General features: G+C 34.9%; 2 protein-coding genes across 2 annotated transcripts; both read left to right on the top strand.

Moving 5' to 3' along the window:
- Nucleotides 1-3,867: 3,867 nt before the first annotated feature.
- Nucleotides 3,868-4,477, top strand: LOC117632753 (heavy metal-associated isoprenylated plant protein 47-like). The gene is made up of 2 exons (XM_034366316.1): nt 3,868-4,023; nt 4,104-4,477. The coding sequence occupies exons 1-2, from the start codon at nt 3,949-3,951 to the stop codon at nt 4,419-4,421; spliced, it is 393 nt and encodes a 130-aa protein (XP_034222207.1). The 5' UTR covers nt 3,868-3,948; the 3' UTR covers nt 4,422-4,477.
- Nucleotides 4,478-18,564: 14,087 nt separating this feature from the next.
- On the top strand, nt 18,565-19,211 carry LOC117632741 (disease resistance protein Pikm1-TS-like). The gene is made up of 2 exons (XM_034366304.1): nt 18,565-18,682; nt 18,906-19,211. The coding sequence occupies exons 1-2, from the start codon at nt 18,595-18,597 to the stop codon at nt 19,184-19,186; spliced, it is 369 nt and encodes a 122-aa protein (XP_034222195.1). The 5' UTR covers nt 18,565-18,594; the 3' UTR covers nt 19,187-19,211.
- The last annotated feature ends 137 nt before the right edge of the window (nt 19,212-19,348 follow it).

The raw sequence follows: 19,348 nt of genomic DNA on the forward strand, positions 1-19,348 counted from the left end.
AATAGCAGATGAGGAACAGATGAAGTGCGAGTTAAAGAATCACTAACGCACATCTCATATTGGAAAGTTAAGAAATTTTACATGCTTTATAAGGACTTATAGGCTACTCTCACATAGCCATGGCCAATTAGTTTTGGACAAAATCTCAATTTCCTTCATGCTATCAGTCACACGCAGTGGCAAAGCTAGAAATTTTTTTACAGAGGAGGCACCTCATATATTGAAATTTATTTTTCTTTACAATGACATTTTAATTAATTTTTTACTTGATAAAAATTCATAAATTTGATTACTATACTCTATTATTTTACATATCATATTAACTATCTATTCATCATTGATACTAGCAAAAGATATTGCGTGTACTTAGTTAAATATACACATACACTAACAAAATTCAAATAGTAATCTATTACTACAATCAAAGTCAAAATAAGACAAAGAGAGTATGGGTAGTAATAATAGTGGAAAAGGGAGAGAAGACAAACATAAGAGAAGAGGCACTTTGAAGTTTGATAAAAGATGTGTAATTGTGTTAAGATACCTAAGGTCTCAAGAACATTGAGAGGGGGCATAGGACCCCTGGGCCTTAGCTCCCTCCGCCCTTGGTCACACGTGAGGGGACATTAGAGGATATGTGAAGAAATTTTCCATAATCGTGTGAGGATGTGAAGAAATTTTCTAAATACAATTATTTGCCTCCACTAGCAATAGAGACTATGCAGCCACCATTGTTTTATCAGTTTCCTAATTTGATGTTGCTATTGCTTCCTGTTTTTTTTTTTCTTTGCGAAAAATCAAAGTATTCCAGGAAATCAAATTTGAATATCTAGGTAGGTGTCTTGACTGAGTCTGTGGAAAATCTTGGTTTCCTAGCAGCTGACCCCATATGTATATGGATGGGGACAGATAGCTCAACACGAGGTAAGATCCTTGGAAGACTAAGCTTCTATAAATAGAAGCAACCTCCAAGTGTTGAAGCAGAATTCCACAAAAACAAATATTAAAAAAAATTCAGAGTAGAGAAAAGATGTGTTCATACATAGAAAGATTCATAGACTGGATTTGTTTTTGGAAAGAGGACATTTCATGTACACTCCCCACCACGAAGGTAAGCTTAATTAGCCTTTCAATTAGTTTTAGTTTGTTCCTAAAACATATATTTTTGTAGTATTTCCATTCATTTTATTAGAGTTATTTTCTTGTTTAGGAAAGTGAATCAAAAGGCTTTAACTGTATATATATGTGATGTTTATTTATGCAGCAAAAGATAGTCTTCAAGGTGCAAATAAATTCTGAGAAATACAAAACCAAGGCCTTGAAGACTGCTGCAAAGGCCCGAGGTATGTATCGTATGCATGCATCAATTTCAAATAGCCAATATATATATAATTTGTGATTACCCCAAATGATATCATTCAAAGTAATTATTGCTAATTAATTAGTTAGTTAATGATGAACCACTAATTAATTAAGCAGGTGTGAGCAACGTTTCCGTAGAAGTAGAGAAAGAGCTAATGGAGGTGACTGGAGTTGGAGTTGATTCCGTTTGCTTGGCCAAGTCATTGCAGAAGAAGCTTGGCTACGCCACCATAGTAAGCGTTGAAGAAGCGAAGAAAGAGGACAAGAAGAAAGAGGACCAGAAGAAAGAGGACCAGAGGAAAGAGGAGATAAAGGCAATTCAATGGGCATCAACCTATTTTCCCCGTCCAATGTTTCCTGTGTACTATGACTGTGACGGAAACCCGATATTAAACTAAGCACTGTTAATCTTGAGACTCCTGTAAAGACTGCGTTGTCTACAATGGACCTTTGCCTTTCTACGTATGGCAAGAAGGCAAACATTTGCTATGTTTACTTGATTGTTGTTGAAGTTTTGTCCATTTTATGTTTGGATAAGGTAAAATAACTTGAAATTTAATAAGAAAAATAAGTTGAAATTTAAGAGGAGAAATTGACAATTCTCTTGTTTGGCAAGTTAAGAGTGGAATTTATTAAATGATGCACAGAAAAATAATGGAAATTAGGACATCAAATTCCCGAGTTTAATTTCCACCAAAATACACGTCATTTCATAATTTCTATAGTGTCATTTACAAAATTCGACATACATAAATCCAAACATTAAAATCTTCAATTGCCAGAAATTTAAATGATGGAAATTTAAATTCCGCCATTTAGAATTCTATATAATTTTCAATTTCTTCATCCAAACAGAGTTGATTTTGAACTTTTGAGTCATGTTATACGTTCTTCATTCACACCAAGAACCGCTATACAACATGTTGTACCCCTTTGACTCAAGAACAAGAGGGGTCGGCCCGGCCCAATACTGAAGCAAGCTAATTCAAATACAAAATTTCATAATATAACAATAGGTATGTATATTTTGTTGGCGAGTCCTTACTTAGTTAGGATTTGGATTTCGTACTATGTTAGGATTTTGGTTATTTACCCATTTATCTAGTTCTATTATAATTAAGATTTATTTCCTATTATAATTTATATTTATTTTCATACAATGGGTGTCATCTTTATTAAAAATATAATTCACAATTGTGGTATATAAATGTAATTTTTCTAAAATTTTCCTAATTTAAATGGTGAAACTTTACTTTTGGAAATATATAATCCCATGATCGACATACCTTTACATAGAATATGAAGCAATTTTTGGGCATATGCTTATGCACTAAGACAACCACATAAGCCCCACCATGTGTTCACATATTTTGGGTCTTGTCCTCAACTAAGACACAATGACTAAATCAGTGGCTCCAGTTAACAATTCCAATTATCACTTGTATAAAAATAAATAAATTGTATTTAACCACCAAAAAAAAAAAAAAAAACCCCCCACAAACTCACATTGGCTTATTGGTACCAGTAACCAAAAGTCTCAAATTATCTTTACCTGGATGGATGGATTCACTTAGATGGTTCCTAGGAGGTACTCTAGGTACATCAACGTCTATAAAAGAAAAGAAAAAAAAAAAAGGAAGAAGTTGATAGTTTAATGAATTAACATTATAAAAAAAAAATTGCAACAATATTTTAATGTAAATATTACGACTGTCCACCTGAAAGACATCCTTGGAATTAATTATTTTTTTCTTCTTTAATTTGGATAGTATCATAGCCGTGACAATTGACAAGTTGTGAAGAAAAACTTTCCATTTTCCTTTAGTTGTTTTTATATGCAGTTTTCACACATAACTCCGAATTGCATTTTTGTTTTCTATGTATATGGCCAAATCCACATAGAGCTGTCTCTAATAAATTTAATATGAAATTAATTCAAGATGGCCAATCACATACAAAGCACCACCAGGGTCCAGATTAGACGTATGACTTACCAGTCAATGTTTATCTTGTATTTGTAAGTCTACAAACTGAGCTTTCCAGCTAAAAACAAAGTACTCATTATATCCGTTTAAACTTAAACTACTGCTACTCATACTTTTTTTTTTTTTTTTTTAAGCGATTGAGGGTAGGGGTTTATACAAATATTCATTGGGTGTCTAGGGATTTCGAATCTCTGCCCACATTGGTGGAAATGAAAGAATTGAACTAACTGAATTATACCCACTAACATTACAACTCATACATTAATCATTGTATTTCCCTTAATCCATATATATTATTTTTTGGTTATTTTTTCTTTCTGAAAATTCAAACTAGTCTGGAATCAAATTGGAATCTACGAACGGTGTGATGGACTGAGTCTATGTGAAAGCCTTGGTTTCCAAGCAGCTGACTGTGGGGACCCGTGGTTCTTAATTATATTCTAAGAAGACTAAGCTCCTTTAAATAGAGCATAGCGTTGGCATTATTTTCCAAGTGACCTCTAAGTGTTAAAGTAGAACTCGGCCATACAAAAATTGTTCAAGTAGATCAATTCGTCTATACAAAAAGTGTTTATCTAAAAAATAAAAATAAATAAAAAAGATGCCTTCATTCATAAAATTCCTAAAGTTTTGTGTTTGCGAAAAGGACATTTCATGTTCTCTCTACAATACGAAGGTAAGCCTTTTACTTAATTTCATTCTGTTTATCAGAGTTTTTCTTTTTTCCTTATGTAAATATGATCTTTATGTATGCAGCAAAAGATAGTGATCAAGGTGCAATTGACCTCTCAGAACTGCAGAACCAAGGCCTTGAAGATTGCTGCAGAAGCCAAAGGTGTGAGCAATGTTTCCATAGACGTAGAGAAAGCGGTAGTGGAGGTGATTGGAATTGGAGTTGATGCCGTTTCCTTGGCACAGTCATTGGAGAAGCAGCTTGGCTTTGCTTCCATTGTTAGTGTTGGAGAAGTGAAAAAACCAGAGGAGCCAAAGCCAGCCATTCCAATTGAATGGACATCAAGCTATATTCACTGTCCACGGTATGCTGTGCACTATGATGGATTCTGCCGATGTTAAACGAAGCACTGTTTAATTAAGTGCTTCTGAGAACGTATCAATTATTTCTGGCTGTTGTTAAACCCTTAAGTTGTAAATCTTTGCCTTTTTACAATTAGTAAAAGGCAAACATTTGCACTATATTTACTTGATTATCATTGAAATTGTATTGATTATAAAGTTTATGGGGGAACCTTTGATTAATGATATGCATTTCTTTTCTTCTTATATAGAAAACCTTGTGCGCCTCAAAAGGCCCCATTTGACCCATGAATAAAGAATCAGCCTATTTAGAACAAGAAGACCAAAACTTGAAAAAGAATTTAATAAAAACAACTCAAATTGCAATTTAGATGGTTCAACTTAACATCAGAAATGAATAATAAAAGTTGTGTGCACCATCTTTAGTTATTTATTTTACAAGTTGGCAAGTGGGCTTACACACACTTTGACTAGCAATTTTCTGCTAAAAAAGCTAACATATTCAAAGGACACAATAATCTTCAGCTCATCCAATTCCACTGTCATGATGTAAGCCCCTCAACGTAATTGCAGATCTAATCTCTTTGTGGCCTTATTGACAATAATAGGGCTATACGGCTCACTACTGTATATACCACATCGATATTGTCCTTAACTAACCACCTGTATAGTGCGAAATGTGTGAAATTAACCAGTTTGGATTAGTATTGTATTGATATTGTAATTAATCCAAGTCATGAGAGCTTCCTAAATATAATTAGGGTGCTGAAATAAAGAATTAATGGATGCTCCTATATTTTTGTTTTTATGAAAATATATTTTAGGGAAAAGCTAGGAGGGCTCAACTCAACCCATTAACATTGACATGTGAAGTGCTACATCTAGAATTGGAGAAAATTATATGTTTTTTTCTATGCTTGACTCCCTTGTCCTGAAAAATAATGAATTTGGCACGTATCGTTTGTTATATAGATATTGTTTGTGCAAATAATCTCACGGGAGAATATTCGCTTCTGGATCCTTCAACCTTCGATCTTCCTTCTCTCTCTTCCTCGATTCCTGTAAAAAAGATTGGAGTAAATAGACCACACCCAGGGGGTGTTGGCCAAAGGCCCTCCGATGCCTAAGTTAGTTCGAGTGTTTGTAGGAAAACAATAGCTAAGCAAAGGGTACGGAGTTGTATGTAGGGTGTAAACCGGGTGGCCGGAGCCGTGTGTGGTGGCCGGAGCCGTGTGGAGAAAATATGGAGAGTGGAGAGGGAGAGAGAGCTTCGGGTATTTTTCTCGGGTATAAGGAGTAGGTTTAGATGTACCTTGAATGATGAATGAGGTTGTCTATTTATAGGAGCCTCGGGGCTAGGGTTTCGTAGGAATCGAGTTGGGCCTGATAATATCTGAATTAAATATATATTATCTCTTAAGAAGATAATATCTGAATTAAATGATATTATCTTCTCTTTATTAGGATAATATCTTAATTAATGATATTATCTCTTTAAATAAAGATTATATCATATTAATTAAGATATTTATCCCAATTAATTAATTAACCAGATAAACTGGTTTAATTAATTAATTTACGAGATAATATTCTTTTCCACGTGGCGTGCCCTGATTGGAGACGAAAATATATGCTCCCACAGATATCTACATGATTAAGCATGGGTGTTTTCATATATAAAGACATTTTAAATTAGGCCACTCCGGAAAAAGACAACCATATGGAGTATTGTTTTTACGATTGAGGACATGTATGATATATCATTTCTTTGTATGTAAAAGAAGAGGATCATCTTTAAAAGCTTCATGTACATGTGCATATTATTGTTGAAAAGGAAAATTAAATAATGAGGACATCTTTGTCAAACTCATTAGGGTTTACAAACGAAAGAGATGGAAGAGGGAATTATTAGTTAGTTTCTTAATTTATTTGTTAGTTCCTAGGTTCTCTAAGTTTTTCAGATTTCATTAAGATTTTTAGTTTTTCCACATTTCAGTAGGGTTTTTAAGTTTCCTATTTTATTTGAATTAGGATTTCTTTCCTAGAATAAGTTTAATTTTCCTTTTCACTCTAGGGTTATATTATTATAAATACCCATTCTATGTAATTCATTATGGGAATTGAGATTTGAATATTATTTTCCAGAGATTGAACTGGTATGTAGTTTGGCAGAGGAACTCATAAGCGGGCTTGTGACCGGTGTAATTGTTGTGGCAAAGCATGAAGAATCGAGTCTCTCAGCAAATATCAGGTTATGGGGATGCCGCTGCTGGATGCAACTTTTCAACACTGTCCATTTATGCTGCTGTGTTCGGAGAAACAAAATAGGCATATGGAGGAGCAGAAGAGTACGGAAGCTTTCAAACCGCTGGATAAGATGAAGGATTGGGATAAGATGAAGGACTGAGATATGACAGAGGGTTTAATAAGACCCTATATTTGTGTTTTGGCAAGTATAACCCAAGTGATACTGTTTCTTACAATATTGAAGCCCTGTATTTTTCGTCTTCTGATGTTCGGCAGGTGGGGGCTTATATAGTTGGCAAATGGCGCCCCGATATGGGTATAGGAGCTTTCGAATTCAAAATAGTTTTTGCCGGCGGTCATGAAAACATATTCGAGGGCTACAAGTACCAATCATGTCCAAGTAAAGATATTTATGTCTTTGAAACTGAGGATCCCAACAACGACACAATCAAAGACCCATGCGACGTGTTCAACAACAGTACCCTTCAACGAGGGAAGTCTTGTCCCCTTGTGGCGCAACATGACGAAAAATTGTATGTGCTCTCTACTTTCTGTTTAAAAACATGGGATGAGGATCTTTTTAGAGGGGGGTTTGAGATGTTTGACCCAAAAGTAAATGGGAGACTATGCCCGAATCCCCAACTTTTGGATACATTCGGCTCTCTCGTGGGACTTTTTGTGTAGTTGTAAGCAGTAACATTTTTATCTCAACATTATGTTGTCCCATTTATCGATTTGACATGGCCGACCCAAATACGAATGGAAATAACACAATTTCACTGACTACCCTGAATTTCTCATGCCTTTGGGTTGCCAAACTTTAGCAATGGAAACTAGGCATGGGGATTGGGTGCTTTTCACGTGTAAGGTGGAAGTTCATCAAGTTGCAAATGACAAAGACTATCTCAAGGATGACTACTGTGATATGTTTGATGATTTTCATCGTCTTCTTGAATGGAAGGGTACATCCATGCTCGTCTATTTGATGTCAAAGGATTTGACATCGTTGACAGCTCTTGAACCACTGAAACTGCCTCATTTGAACACGTTACCTAGACGTGTGCGTAATATAGAACCTTAGATGATATAGAACCTAAGTTGGTCCATCTAGGAGATCAAACCGTCTGCCTAATTTTGTACACGAGGGACGGAGCAATGAGGGAGAAACATATTTTTTTTCCTTGATGTTTGAATTTGAAATTATAGACAGCATACACTCCTTAGCCCTCCGGAATTTTTGTGGTCCTTTCAAGTTTACGTCGAATGTACCGGCCATCTGAATCGATGGCCATTAGAGTAGGCTTGCTCGGTGCCATTGTTCTGTGAAAAAAAGGTAACTTGTTGATATTTTTTTCCCTTTCTTATTCCAATAATTGTTAAATGAGTTTGTTGCTTGGAATTTTCCGAAGTATTGTGCACATAGTGATCATAAGTTTTGTTAGGATGTGAACATATTATGTCTTGAATGTTTTTAATGATAATTGAATTACATATAGATGAATCCCTATGCTGAACTAGCTATACAATTAGTAAGTAATTTGTCTTCTCCAAGTAGGGATCCGGATCCTCTGCTTTGATTTTCTCTGCCATGATCTGCTTTACTTTTCACCTCCATATGACACCTCATTAAAATTTAATCTAAGGGATTAAAGTTTGACACATCATCTCTAAAATAAAAATTCAATTTACTACTAATTAAAAAACAAACAAAAACCCTAATTGAACTATCAAGAAACTTTACTCCTGCAATTTTTTTTCTATCTCCCTTCTCTTCAACGTCCCTCCTTTTCAACTGTTTTTCTCTTCTTTCTTTCTCTGTAGCTTTTCCACCCAATTGCACAATTTTTTTATATGGGAGAAAATACAATTTTCTTATTTTGTATTGGTTTGATTAAAGACAACTTTTTGTACTTCTTTTGTTGGTTTGTTTGCTGTAATACTAAGTCTTTTTTTCCTTTACGGTGCTCCCTACACCCTGTTGGATTTAATCTTTTAGACTTTTTTTTGGATTTGTTTCTCCTTGAAGAAACTGATTTTTCACTATATAATTCATATGATCATTATATAATATATATATATATATATAAAGTCTGTAGAGAATAATCTACAGTTACAACAAGTCATTATCACAAACATAAATATGGAGTTATGGCCTAATAACAACGTAACCGACAACTCACCATTTCCTATCATTAGTAGGATTAACTATTGTAACTAAAATATTATTGTAACTCCATAACACTCCCCCGCAAATCGAGCGCGCACAGTATAGCAAGATTTGAATGAAGAAACTATATGGTGATGGAGATGGCAGTAGTAGTTGTCTGTAGTAGTCTAGTAAGGGAAACAAAAAAGAAGAACTCCAATATCCAGAGTTGCAACAGCAACATGAGAGAAACAAAGTAAACATAACGCCCATTGAAAGGCAGCAAGTGAAGGAGAGCATAGGCTCATGGAAGGAATGAATAAAATGACGGCTGACATACAAATCAAATGTACCTAGGAAACAACGCTAGGCACCTGAGAAACATAATGCTACCTAGGAATCACCCTCTAGGTAGGATAAAGAGAAATAGACAATGTTGTAAAGAGGAATGAGAAAGAAAAATAATTCAGACAAGTGCATATTTTTATTTATAAAAATAATAAAGATGAGGAATGGAAACAAAAGAAAATTCATCACATGGAAAGCAAAAAGGGATGCGTGCAGAGAGAAAAGAAGGAATAATTGAAGGGAATAAAGGGGTTAAGAAAGGATGCAGCACAATAGTAGAGGATAGGAGGTGAAACCAACCTGGGACATAGAGAAAAGAAAACGAGAGCATGAGTAAGTTTGAATTTCAAGGCACCATAGAAACAATAAGGTATGGGGAAGAAAACTACGGGGGTACAGAGAAGTAATAAAGAAAATATTATCACAAGAGGATAGAGGCCCATATAGATTAAAATATAGAAGGATGAGTGACCTAAAAAACAATAATAAGAAATAAAGGAGGGAACCAAGTGAGACAGAGAAAGTAGTCAAGGGAGGGAAAGAGAACAAGATGCAAGAGACAATCCATGAAGAGGAAAGGAAACTCAAGATTCCAGAGACAACCCATGATAGGGAGAGAGAAAACACAATTGAAGAGAAGAGAATGCCCCAGTAACATAAAAGAATTATAAAGAAAAGAAGACAATACCCGAGTAACAGAGAAGAAGAAAGGCAACGCAAGAGAGCATTGAAGAAGACAGAGACCAACAGTAAAATCAAAGAAAGAGATTAGGCTTAAGAGGGGAGGAGAACACAGGTTGAGTATAGATAAAGCGTGAGAGGCCAATACCAAGGCAGCAACACAGTGATAGGGCTTGAGTGGCCGATACCAAGTCGGCAACACAAAGGAAGAAACAGGGGCTGTACAAAGGGAACATCGGCTGTGTAGCATGGCAGAGAACGCTCGGCGAGCGTTGACGAGGCTCACGGAGGAAAGAGAGACGGCGAGCGTTGACGAGGCTTACGGAGGAAAGAGAGACGGCTCGATGAGCGATGATAGGCAGCATCAACAAACAAGGGAAAAGTATGGAAACCACGATAGAGAAACCATCAGAAATACATGAGAGAAACCCATGATTGCATACTAGGATAAGGCTCGTGGAGGGAAGAGAGACAGCTCGGCAAGAGAGACAAAAAAGTAGAGAGATTTCAAGTGGAGAAACCAACGATAGAGAGGTGTGATCTTTGAGGGAAAGGAAACGTTTTTTTTGCTCGGTTTCAACAGAGAGAAGTGGCCCAACATTGATGGATAACAAGGGGCTAGCGAGCCAAAAGAGGGACAGGTAGTGGCTGTGTAAGAGAACAACAAAGGTAGGATAGCATGACATGAGAGAGATAAAAGCCGGTAAGGAGAAGACTCGGTGAGTGGTGACAAGGCTAGCAGAGGAAACAGAAATCTAGCCATCATGGCCAAAGGAGATAAATAGAGCTGCCATGGGTTTCCACAAGAGAGCTCGATGGAGGAGACGGTCCACAATGAAGACGGTGTGGCGGAGACACAAAAATAACGAGCTAATAGAAGAAAGGGTTGTAGTGGTGAAATAAAGGTGCGGCTACAGCTAAGGTGGAAAGAAAAAAACATATTCATCTTTGAGAAGAAGAGAGGAAAAAGCATTATACATACAAACACCCTTATGGGTGAGGAGTGAGGAGCGCCAACGACTCTCAATGTTGGCAATTGGAGGATCGCTAGTCGGCGTTAGCCATTAGCTCTGATACCATGAAGAAACTGATTTTCCATTATATTATTCATATGATCATTATACAATATATATATATATATAAAGTCTGTAGAGAATAATCTACAGTTACAACAAGTCATTATCACAAACTTAAATATGGAGTTATGGCCTAATAACAACGTAACTGGCAACTCACCATTTACTATCATTAGCAGGATTAACTATTGTAACTGAAATACTATTGTAACTCCATAACACTCCTGATGATACCAAAACATTGAAATCCAATTCAAAGCCAGACAGAAACCCAACTAGTTTCGGTGAGAAAGTGGAAGTTTTGAATTGTTGCAGAGATAGGAAGAAAACCCAAAAAACATAGGAGCATGTAGAAGGGACCAATAAATAAGAGCATGTAGCTGGGACAAAAAATAAGTGAAAAGCATGTCAACAAACAAACCCGGAATCCAGATATTGAAACATGATTTCTCTTTTATCTAGGAAAACAACAAGGGAATACTTTTTTCTTGGAACCACCATCTTCAAACAATGGATATGGGAAAGATTTTTTTATTTTATTTTTAATCTTGTAGACAGGAAAGAGGAGATTACAGAGGTTTTGGGGAAGGAAAGCTTGCAGAGGTCGTTAGTTGGGTTAGGGCATTTTTGTTTGTTTTTTAATTAGTAGTAAATTGGTTTTTGTTTTAAAGATGATGTGTCAACTTTTAAATCCGTTAGATTAAATTTTAATGAGGTGGCATGTGGAGAACAAAAGTAAAGCAGGTCATGGCAAAGAAAATCAGAGCAGAGGATCCGGATCCCAGATAGATCTGCTATAAAATTTCCAAATGCTATTCAGATGTTAAAGATTACCACTTAATTTGAATTTGAACTTGTAGAGACCAGACACGCCTTATCCTTCCAAAGGTTGCAAGAAGAGTTGTAGGGGTGCGCTACTAAAAAAACTCTTGTGGTTTACACTTCATAAAATAGGTTAATTTTATTCTTGTAATTTTTCAGGTTTGAACCATTCTCAAAATTCTGTAGATGCTTGGAGACGTTTTTAACTTTTAGTTTTCTCAAGGGATATCAAAATGACCCTAAAATAAACTTTTTTAAAAAGTGATTTTCTTGGTATGATTGAAGTTCACGTCCCCTCACTTTTATTTTTCAAAAATTTTATAATATAGATATAATTGGATGGATTTCTTAAGGGAAATATATATCCCAATATATATAAGTATACATTTTCTTGGAATCTATCAAACTGATAGACATGTACGTGTATTTGTTGACAAACAATTGCAAAATATTTCATATATGCCTAGCTTTGGCTATGTTTTATACATAGCTTGAAAAAAAAAATTATTGTACATAGAAATTTGCACTAGGAAACATGTTTAATTAACTTGAATATTTAATATGACTAACTATGCACTACTGGATGAATAATTCCCTGCATCCAATTGTTTGCTCCAAAAGACAAGTTTAGACAAGTTTGCATGTAAAATAATTAGCCCAACTTCTTGTCATTATTTTTAAAATTATGTTTGTGGTCAATGAAATTAGCTGATAATATAATAACTAATAATTAAATAAAAAGGCGTCATGAATGATAGGAATCGTTAACCTATTTTATACTGGGTTGTGGTGGGTTTTACACTTTCCCTAAACCCTGATTTATAAAACACCCAATAAAGTCACATAACTTATAAAATTTTTCACAAAAATAATAAAACCAAGTATTATTTTTGAGGTTATTACATAGTTAAATCGTAATACATTTTAAGAAATAATTTTAAAAAATAATAAGTATCAAAAAAATATTTTTTTAAAAAGATGGTATGAATAAATATGCAAATATTTGGTGATGTATTCAAGAAAAGCATGATTATATTTGGTGGTACGATTATGTTTCGTGATATGATTATAGTTGGTGATGTTATATGTTGTTCATCTTATTTATATATATATAATTGTTGAATTAATAATTGACACAAATTAATGTGCTAATCATCCAATTATAAACTAGGAATAAGTAAAGAAAAGTAAATGAAATAAAACAAATTATATATGTGATTTAAGTGATATAATCCTAAACCTAAACTCTTATTTATACATAATTATGTATGTATGTGGGCCTAACGGGCCGGGCATTTGTGGTTGGGTAGGGCCTGGCCGGGCCGAGCTTTCTTGGGCTTAATCGGGCCTGGCCGGGTTTTAGACACCCAAGCCCAAGCCTAGCCCTGCCCAAGGCGGGCCGGGCCATCTCAAAGCCCACAACGGACCGGCTGGGCTTTTTTTCGATAGGCCGGGAGGGCCACCATTGGCCCATGAGCCCGCGGGCCAAATGATGAGGCCTATTATCACTCTCATCTAATTCAGCCTCAACTGATTTAGTCCTTGTCTTGCCCACTAATCATCTGAAAAATCAAACAGGGTGAGGGATGAGTAACCACCGCTCAGTGAGTAGATTATGTAATATGTCAGTCAAGCAATGCCGTTTTACACACTCTAGAAAATATCATAAAAAGATACACCAATCCAGATCATATCACATCATCCCTTCATATCTCGGTTATCCTTCGTAGCATGTAACCAACCACGTGACGCCTATTGGCCTTACTGCCCTATGTCCCCATGTGGTACATCGATTCCTCGGATATCCCAACATTGAAGTTCTCATGTTCCATGAATAATACATACTTCACAAATATTTCAATCAATATATATATATCTAGTATGAAAGATTGCACCAAATTAGACATGCTTGACTTGAAATAGAGAGATATTTGTAAATAGAACAAATCCACTATAATTCATGATTTTCATATTTTATCACAAAATAAGAACTTTTAGAACACATTACATAAACCACTCACCTCAATAATAAAAGCCCTTAAAATAAATTGACAAGACAACCTATCTATCTATCTTCACGTACTACTACGCATGCCATGAAACAATAATAGGAAATGGATCCTATTTATACCACTACATAGGCGGCAAATACTTTCCTTCAATTGGTCCAATGTAAGGCAATTGATAAGGTTTGGCTCCAAGTTTAGATAGCTGTTTTTGGAGTGCCAACACCTCATGCTCAAACAGAACTTACTCGTCTAGGTACAATGACACTTGGGAGTCTAAAGTATGTTTTGGATAACAACTAGGCTATTGAACTTGGTCAGCAAGAAACAAAGATAAATTTGTGAAAAACAATACATATAAATATTACTATTTTTAATAACTAATAAGATAAATTTTTGAAAATATAAAACGTACCAAGATAATTATATATATATATATATATAAGTTATAAACTAAATATTTAACAAAATATTTAATTTTCTGAAACGTAAAATACAGGGATTCACATAGAACCAGTGAAAGCAAATGCCGAGGAGAAAAAACCAACTGATCCTCCAAAGATATCAAGCTATATCCTTTATTCTCGTCCTCACTATCATGTAGTTCATGATGACTGTGACCATCAGAACAATTGTGCTATTATGTAATTGTTGTTGAAATTTTCATTATTCTTTATTGTTACCAACACATACAAGTCATATCGAGATTGCTTACTGGTGCTCATGAGTTACCAGGATTATTATGAAATAACATCTTAATTTTGTATTCAGATCTCTTTACTCGATCTTCGAATGAAGTTTTTAAGTTTATATCCCCTTTAATTAGTATATATATGTATATATGAGGGAAAAATGAGAAGTGGAAGGAAGAACTTGGAAGTACATGAGTTACAAGATTAATGGCATCCAACAACATATGGTATTAGAAAACAAGTTTATATTGTTGGAAAATAATTCCTGCGCTTCCAATGTGAGCGTCTTACGATCAACATTTAAATGCTTCAAAGTATGTCACTTGTCATATTACGCGGCATTAAAATGTATCACAAAAATGTGATCTCGAGATCATTATTCTTGTTGGACCGAAATTATTAAGTATGGCTTTGAATTTAACAAATTGAGTGAAACACGTATATGTTAAACTTTTCAAACACAACCTGAAAATAATAAATTTCTTAAGAGAAGCATCCATTTGGGAAGCTAAGAGTTGTTTGATAACCACTTTATTTTCACTTTTTATTTTTACTTTTTATTTATAAAAAAACTGAAATCTAGTTTTCAAAATCACCCTTATTTTTTAAAACAACATGAAAGTGGTTTTAGTTTTAGTTTTCATTTTTTTGCGCTCCTATATTTCATTCATAAATTTTACATCACGAAACATGACATGCACTTCAGTTATCAAAATTTGGTATTTGGGACCTTCAGACTTGGACCTGATCACTCAATTCTTGTGTTTGGCCACAGACCCAATCCAAGCCTAGTGAACTCCATCTCTAAAATTCACAAAAAAAAAATCAACCTAATTCCAAAATATTCACCGAAAATTACTACGAACTCTTAGTAGCATGCACTTTCATTCTACGATCTCAAATTCACAATTTGACCTAAAAACTTCCATTTCCAAGTTTCACATAAAACTGAAAACTTCAAATTAAAATCAGTTACCAAACAACTTGTGTTTAGTTACTAAACAAGGTTTCAGTTTTCAATTTTAAAAAAATTAAAAACTAAAAAGGTTATCAAATGGCCAACATATCAAAAGCTATTGCACAACTAATCCATTGTTTCTTGAAGCCACAGTACCAAGAGAAGGTTATTGGTTGATTCGCACCCGCACCCAAAAGTCACATTCGTACACCAACATTTTTTTTATTTAATTCAAAAAGAGAGAGAGAGAGAGAGAGAGAGAGAGAGAGAGGTCATTAGTTTATTGAATTAAACAGTAGGACAATCCTCAAGGATAACATTCTCGAATAAAACTAACTGACAACACATATAAATCTTATAACCCTTCGACCTGAAAGACATCCCTTGGAATTAATTAATTTTTCTTCTTCCAAGAAACTTTCTATTCCTTTAGGTCATTTATATAATGCAGTTTTCACACATAAACTCCTAATTGTTTTTTGTTTCCTATGTATATGGCCAAATCAGCATTCCTGCATCCACATAACAAAACTTTATATTAAAGTATTCTGGAATTAATGAGATTGGAATCTTCGTAGGGTGTGGAAATCTTGGCTTCCAAGCAGCTAACTAGCTATATGTCCAAGTCTTTTTTTTTTTTTCTTTTTTTGTGGGGATAGATCAACCGGAGGTAATATTTTAAGAAGACTAAGCTCCTATATAAATAGAGCATAGCATTGGTATTATTTTCCAAATGACCTCTAGAAGTGTTCAAGTAGAATTCAGCCATACCATGCCAAAAGTGTTCAAGTATTTTTTTTTTTTTTTTTTAAACAAAGATGCATTCGTTCATATATAAATTCATAAAGTTTTGTGTTTGCAAAAAGGACACTTCATATTCACTCTACAATACGAAGGTAAGCCTTTTAATTCATTTCATTCTTTTATCAGAGTTATTTTTTTTCTTATATGTAAATATGATCTTTATGTATGCAGCAAAAGATAGTGATCAAGGTGCAATTGACCTCTGAGAACTGCAGAACCAAGGCCTTGAAGATTGCTGCAGAAGCCAAAGTTATATATATGCATCTCAATTTCAAAATGGTCGATTAATTTTGTGACTACCCAAATGACCAATTTATACTAATTACTTATGCAAAGGACTTGCTAGTGTAGTGGTTTTGAGCATTTGCTCCCCCCAGAAAAAGTCCTAAGTTTGAGTCTTAGCTAGCTTCCGTGTAGTGTGTGTGAGTTTAGTATGTTATCACCCCTCTCAGTAGGAATAGGAAAGGTACTCATTATTGATAATTAATTAGTCAGTTAACAACTAATGATGGATCACTAATTAATCAGGTGTGAGCAACGTTTGCATAGACGTAGAGAAAGCGGAAGTGGAGGTGATTGGAGTTGGAGTTGATGCCGTTTCCTTGGCCAAGTCATTGGAGAAGCAGCTTGGCTTTGCTTCCATTGTAAGTGTTGGAGAAGTGAAAAAAACCAGAGGAGCCAGAGCTAGTCATTCCAATTCAATGGACATCAAGCTATATTCACTGTCCACACTATGATGGATTCTGCCGATGTTAAATTAAGCACTTTTAATTAAAGTTCTTCTGACAATGTTTTACTTTTACCATTAGTAAAAGGAAAACATTTGCTCCATTTTATGTAATTGGTGTTGAAATTTGTTGTGGAATTAAAAAGGCAAACATTTGTTTTTATTATGTAATATTGTTATTGAAAATTGTTAAGTGAATAAAAACAAGATTATAAGTAAACAATATTACATAATAAAAAGGCAATATTGCAGTTTTCTGTAATATTGTCTTTCCTCTGTCAAGATTTGAAGCCAACAAACTGCCAATTAAATCTCCTCGTGGCCTTATCGATGTATAACAGGCCTTACCAACAAACTGCAAACTTGTGCAGACTTGATATATTAAGTCAGTTTGTGATGCATATTTGGTTTAATGTTCAATAATTTTATATATCCTACAAGTATATGGCCTCCATAGTAGCGAACCAATGGAAATGAGCTAGAGGAGAGACACCATACGGTGCGTTTTGCAAATATTGATGAATTCGGTTTATTTGGGACTTCGTTTGGGCATATTGGATGACTCATCTTGTGATGTTTTCGTTTAAAAGTTGCCATTTCAGTTATAAGTCCAGGTTGGAAAAGAATTTTTAAGTTTTTTTTATATTTTAAAAAAAAAATCATCTTCAATTTTTGAATAGAAGTATCACCAGCTGATGAAGTGATATTGTAAATGTTGTCTAGCACCATTGAGGCAAATAAACGTCTTGTAGAAACATAATAAATATCAAATTGTGTAGCTTATAATCACAAGGTTGTGTGTAGCATGATGGATAAGGTGTTAGAGATGAATGAAAGTGGTAAGGAAAAGAAGGAAAAGAAAGAGAGAAAAAACAGAGAAGGAAAAGACAAAGTTGTCTATAGAAACATTATAAATCTCAAATGGTGTAGTACATAATCACGAAGTTGTCTATAGCATGGTGGATAAAGTGTTGAAGATGAATGAAAGTGAAAGGGAACCCTTGTGTGTGTTGAAGTCTCTATTTCCTTATATCTTTTAAGTATATATATAATATAATTAACCCAATATAATAAGTTATATATATATAATATAATTAAATTTGGGCCTATGGGCCGGACTTTGATTAACGGGTTGAGCTTTAAGCACCTATGCTAAGCCCACTAACTACTTGGTTGAGATGGACTTTTTCTCGATGGGCTAGACGGGCCCCCATGAGCCCATGGGCCAAATGAGGATCCCTAAAATCATATATGAACTTGAGAAATTTTATGTAATTAACCCTTATTTTTAATTAGTGCATGAGGATTTGTGCAGAAGCTTAATTCCATTGTGCAATGAATGAAATATGAAGTCCACTTTAGTTTATTCTTTATATAAGATTTCTGGAAGGACCACAAGAAGCATCCGGCTAGACCGCTGCCTGTGAAATGGAAGTCTTTCTCAATCAAAAGTACCGATCAGCCGCGTTTTACTACAAGAATTGGAATCTACGGTTGCTTTGACTCTGTGTATGAGTGCGGAAAAAGTAGTTTGTTTGTTTTAGTTGAAGGTGTGTAAACTTGGTCTTCTGTGGGGACAAGTCAACCGGAGGTTATAGTATTATAACACGACCAAACTCCTATAAAGACAACATCGCATGGGGCTACTTTCTCATCCACCTCTAAAGTAAATCACATCAACTCATAAAGCAAAGCCCTACCTACCATGGTGCAGCAAAAGATAGTTATGAAGTTGCAAATGAACTGTGAGAAACACAGAACCAATGCCTTGAAGATTGCTGCAGTCGCTAAAGGTTTACAAAATTATATATATATGTTTTTTTCATAGGAAACTTAAATTCTTTGATAAATTAACTTGCGATCTAGAGGAAGTTAACGTTCCACACCAAAACCAATTAGTAATTAGGAAGTAATTCAACTCTTTATAAGTCTTATGCAAAATTTCGTAACTTTCAAATGTGGAACAATTCTTTATTTCGCATCCTTACGGGACCATCCTTATATATACGTAAGCAGGTGTGAGCAAAGTGTCGATAGAAGCTGAGAAAGAGCAGATGGAGGTGATTGGAGATGGAGTCGATACCACGAGATTGACCATGTCGTTGAGGAAGAAGCTTGGCTCCGCCGCCATAGTAAGTGTTGAACCAGTGAAAGCAAATGCGGAGGAAGAGAAACCAACTCCAACAACAACACAATATTGGACATCAAGCTATGTCCATCATCCACGACATCGTTCTACTCACTATCGTGTAGTTCATGATGAATCTCCGCAACAGATCAATTGTTCTATTATGTAATTGTGATTGAAATTCATTCTTGAGTTTAACAACTTAAAAGACAGAGTGCAAGCAACATCCATATGTGTTAATTAATTTTTGTTTTCAAACGCAATCAACACAAACTCTCCTCAAGAGAAGCATGAGCGTCCATTCGGTAATTAGCTAAGGATATGAAATTGC

This window comes from Prunus dulcis, chromosome 6 (genome assembly GCF_902201215.1).
Source record: "Prunus dulcis chromosome 6, ALMONDv2, whole genome shotgun sequence".
Classification (NCBI taxonomy): domain Eukaryota; kingdom Viridiplantae; phylum Streptophyta; class Magnoliopsida; order Rosales; family Rosaceae; genus Prunus; species Prunus dulcis.

Excerpts from the sequence above, each read along its gene's own strand:
- LOC117632741 (XM_034366304.1), top strand. The coding sequence starts at position 18,595 with ATGGTGCAGCAAAAGATAGTTATGAAGTTGCAAATGAACTGTGAGAAA. Across the intron at positions 18,683-18,905 it reads GATTGCTGCAGTCGCTAAAG|GTGTGAGCAAAGTGTCGATA; the intron begins GTTTACAAAATT and ends ATACGTAAGCAG.
- LOC117632753 (XM_034366316.1), top strand. The coding sequence starts at position 3,949 with ATGCCTTCATTCATAAAATTCCTAAAGTTTTGTGTTTGCGAAAAGGAC. Across the intron at positions 4,024-4,103 it reads GTTCTCTCTACAATACGAAG|CAAAAGATAGTGATCAAGGT; the intron begins GTAAGCCTTTTA and ends TTATGTATGCAG.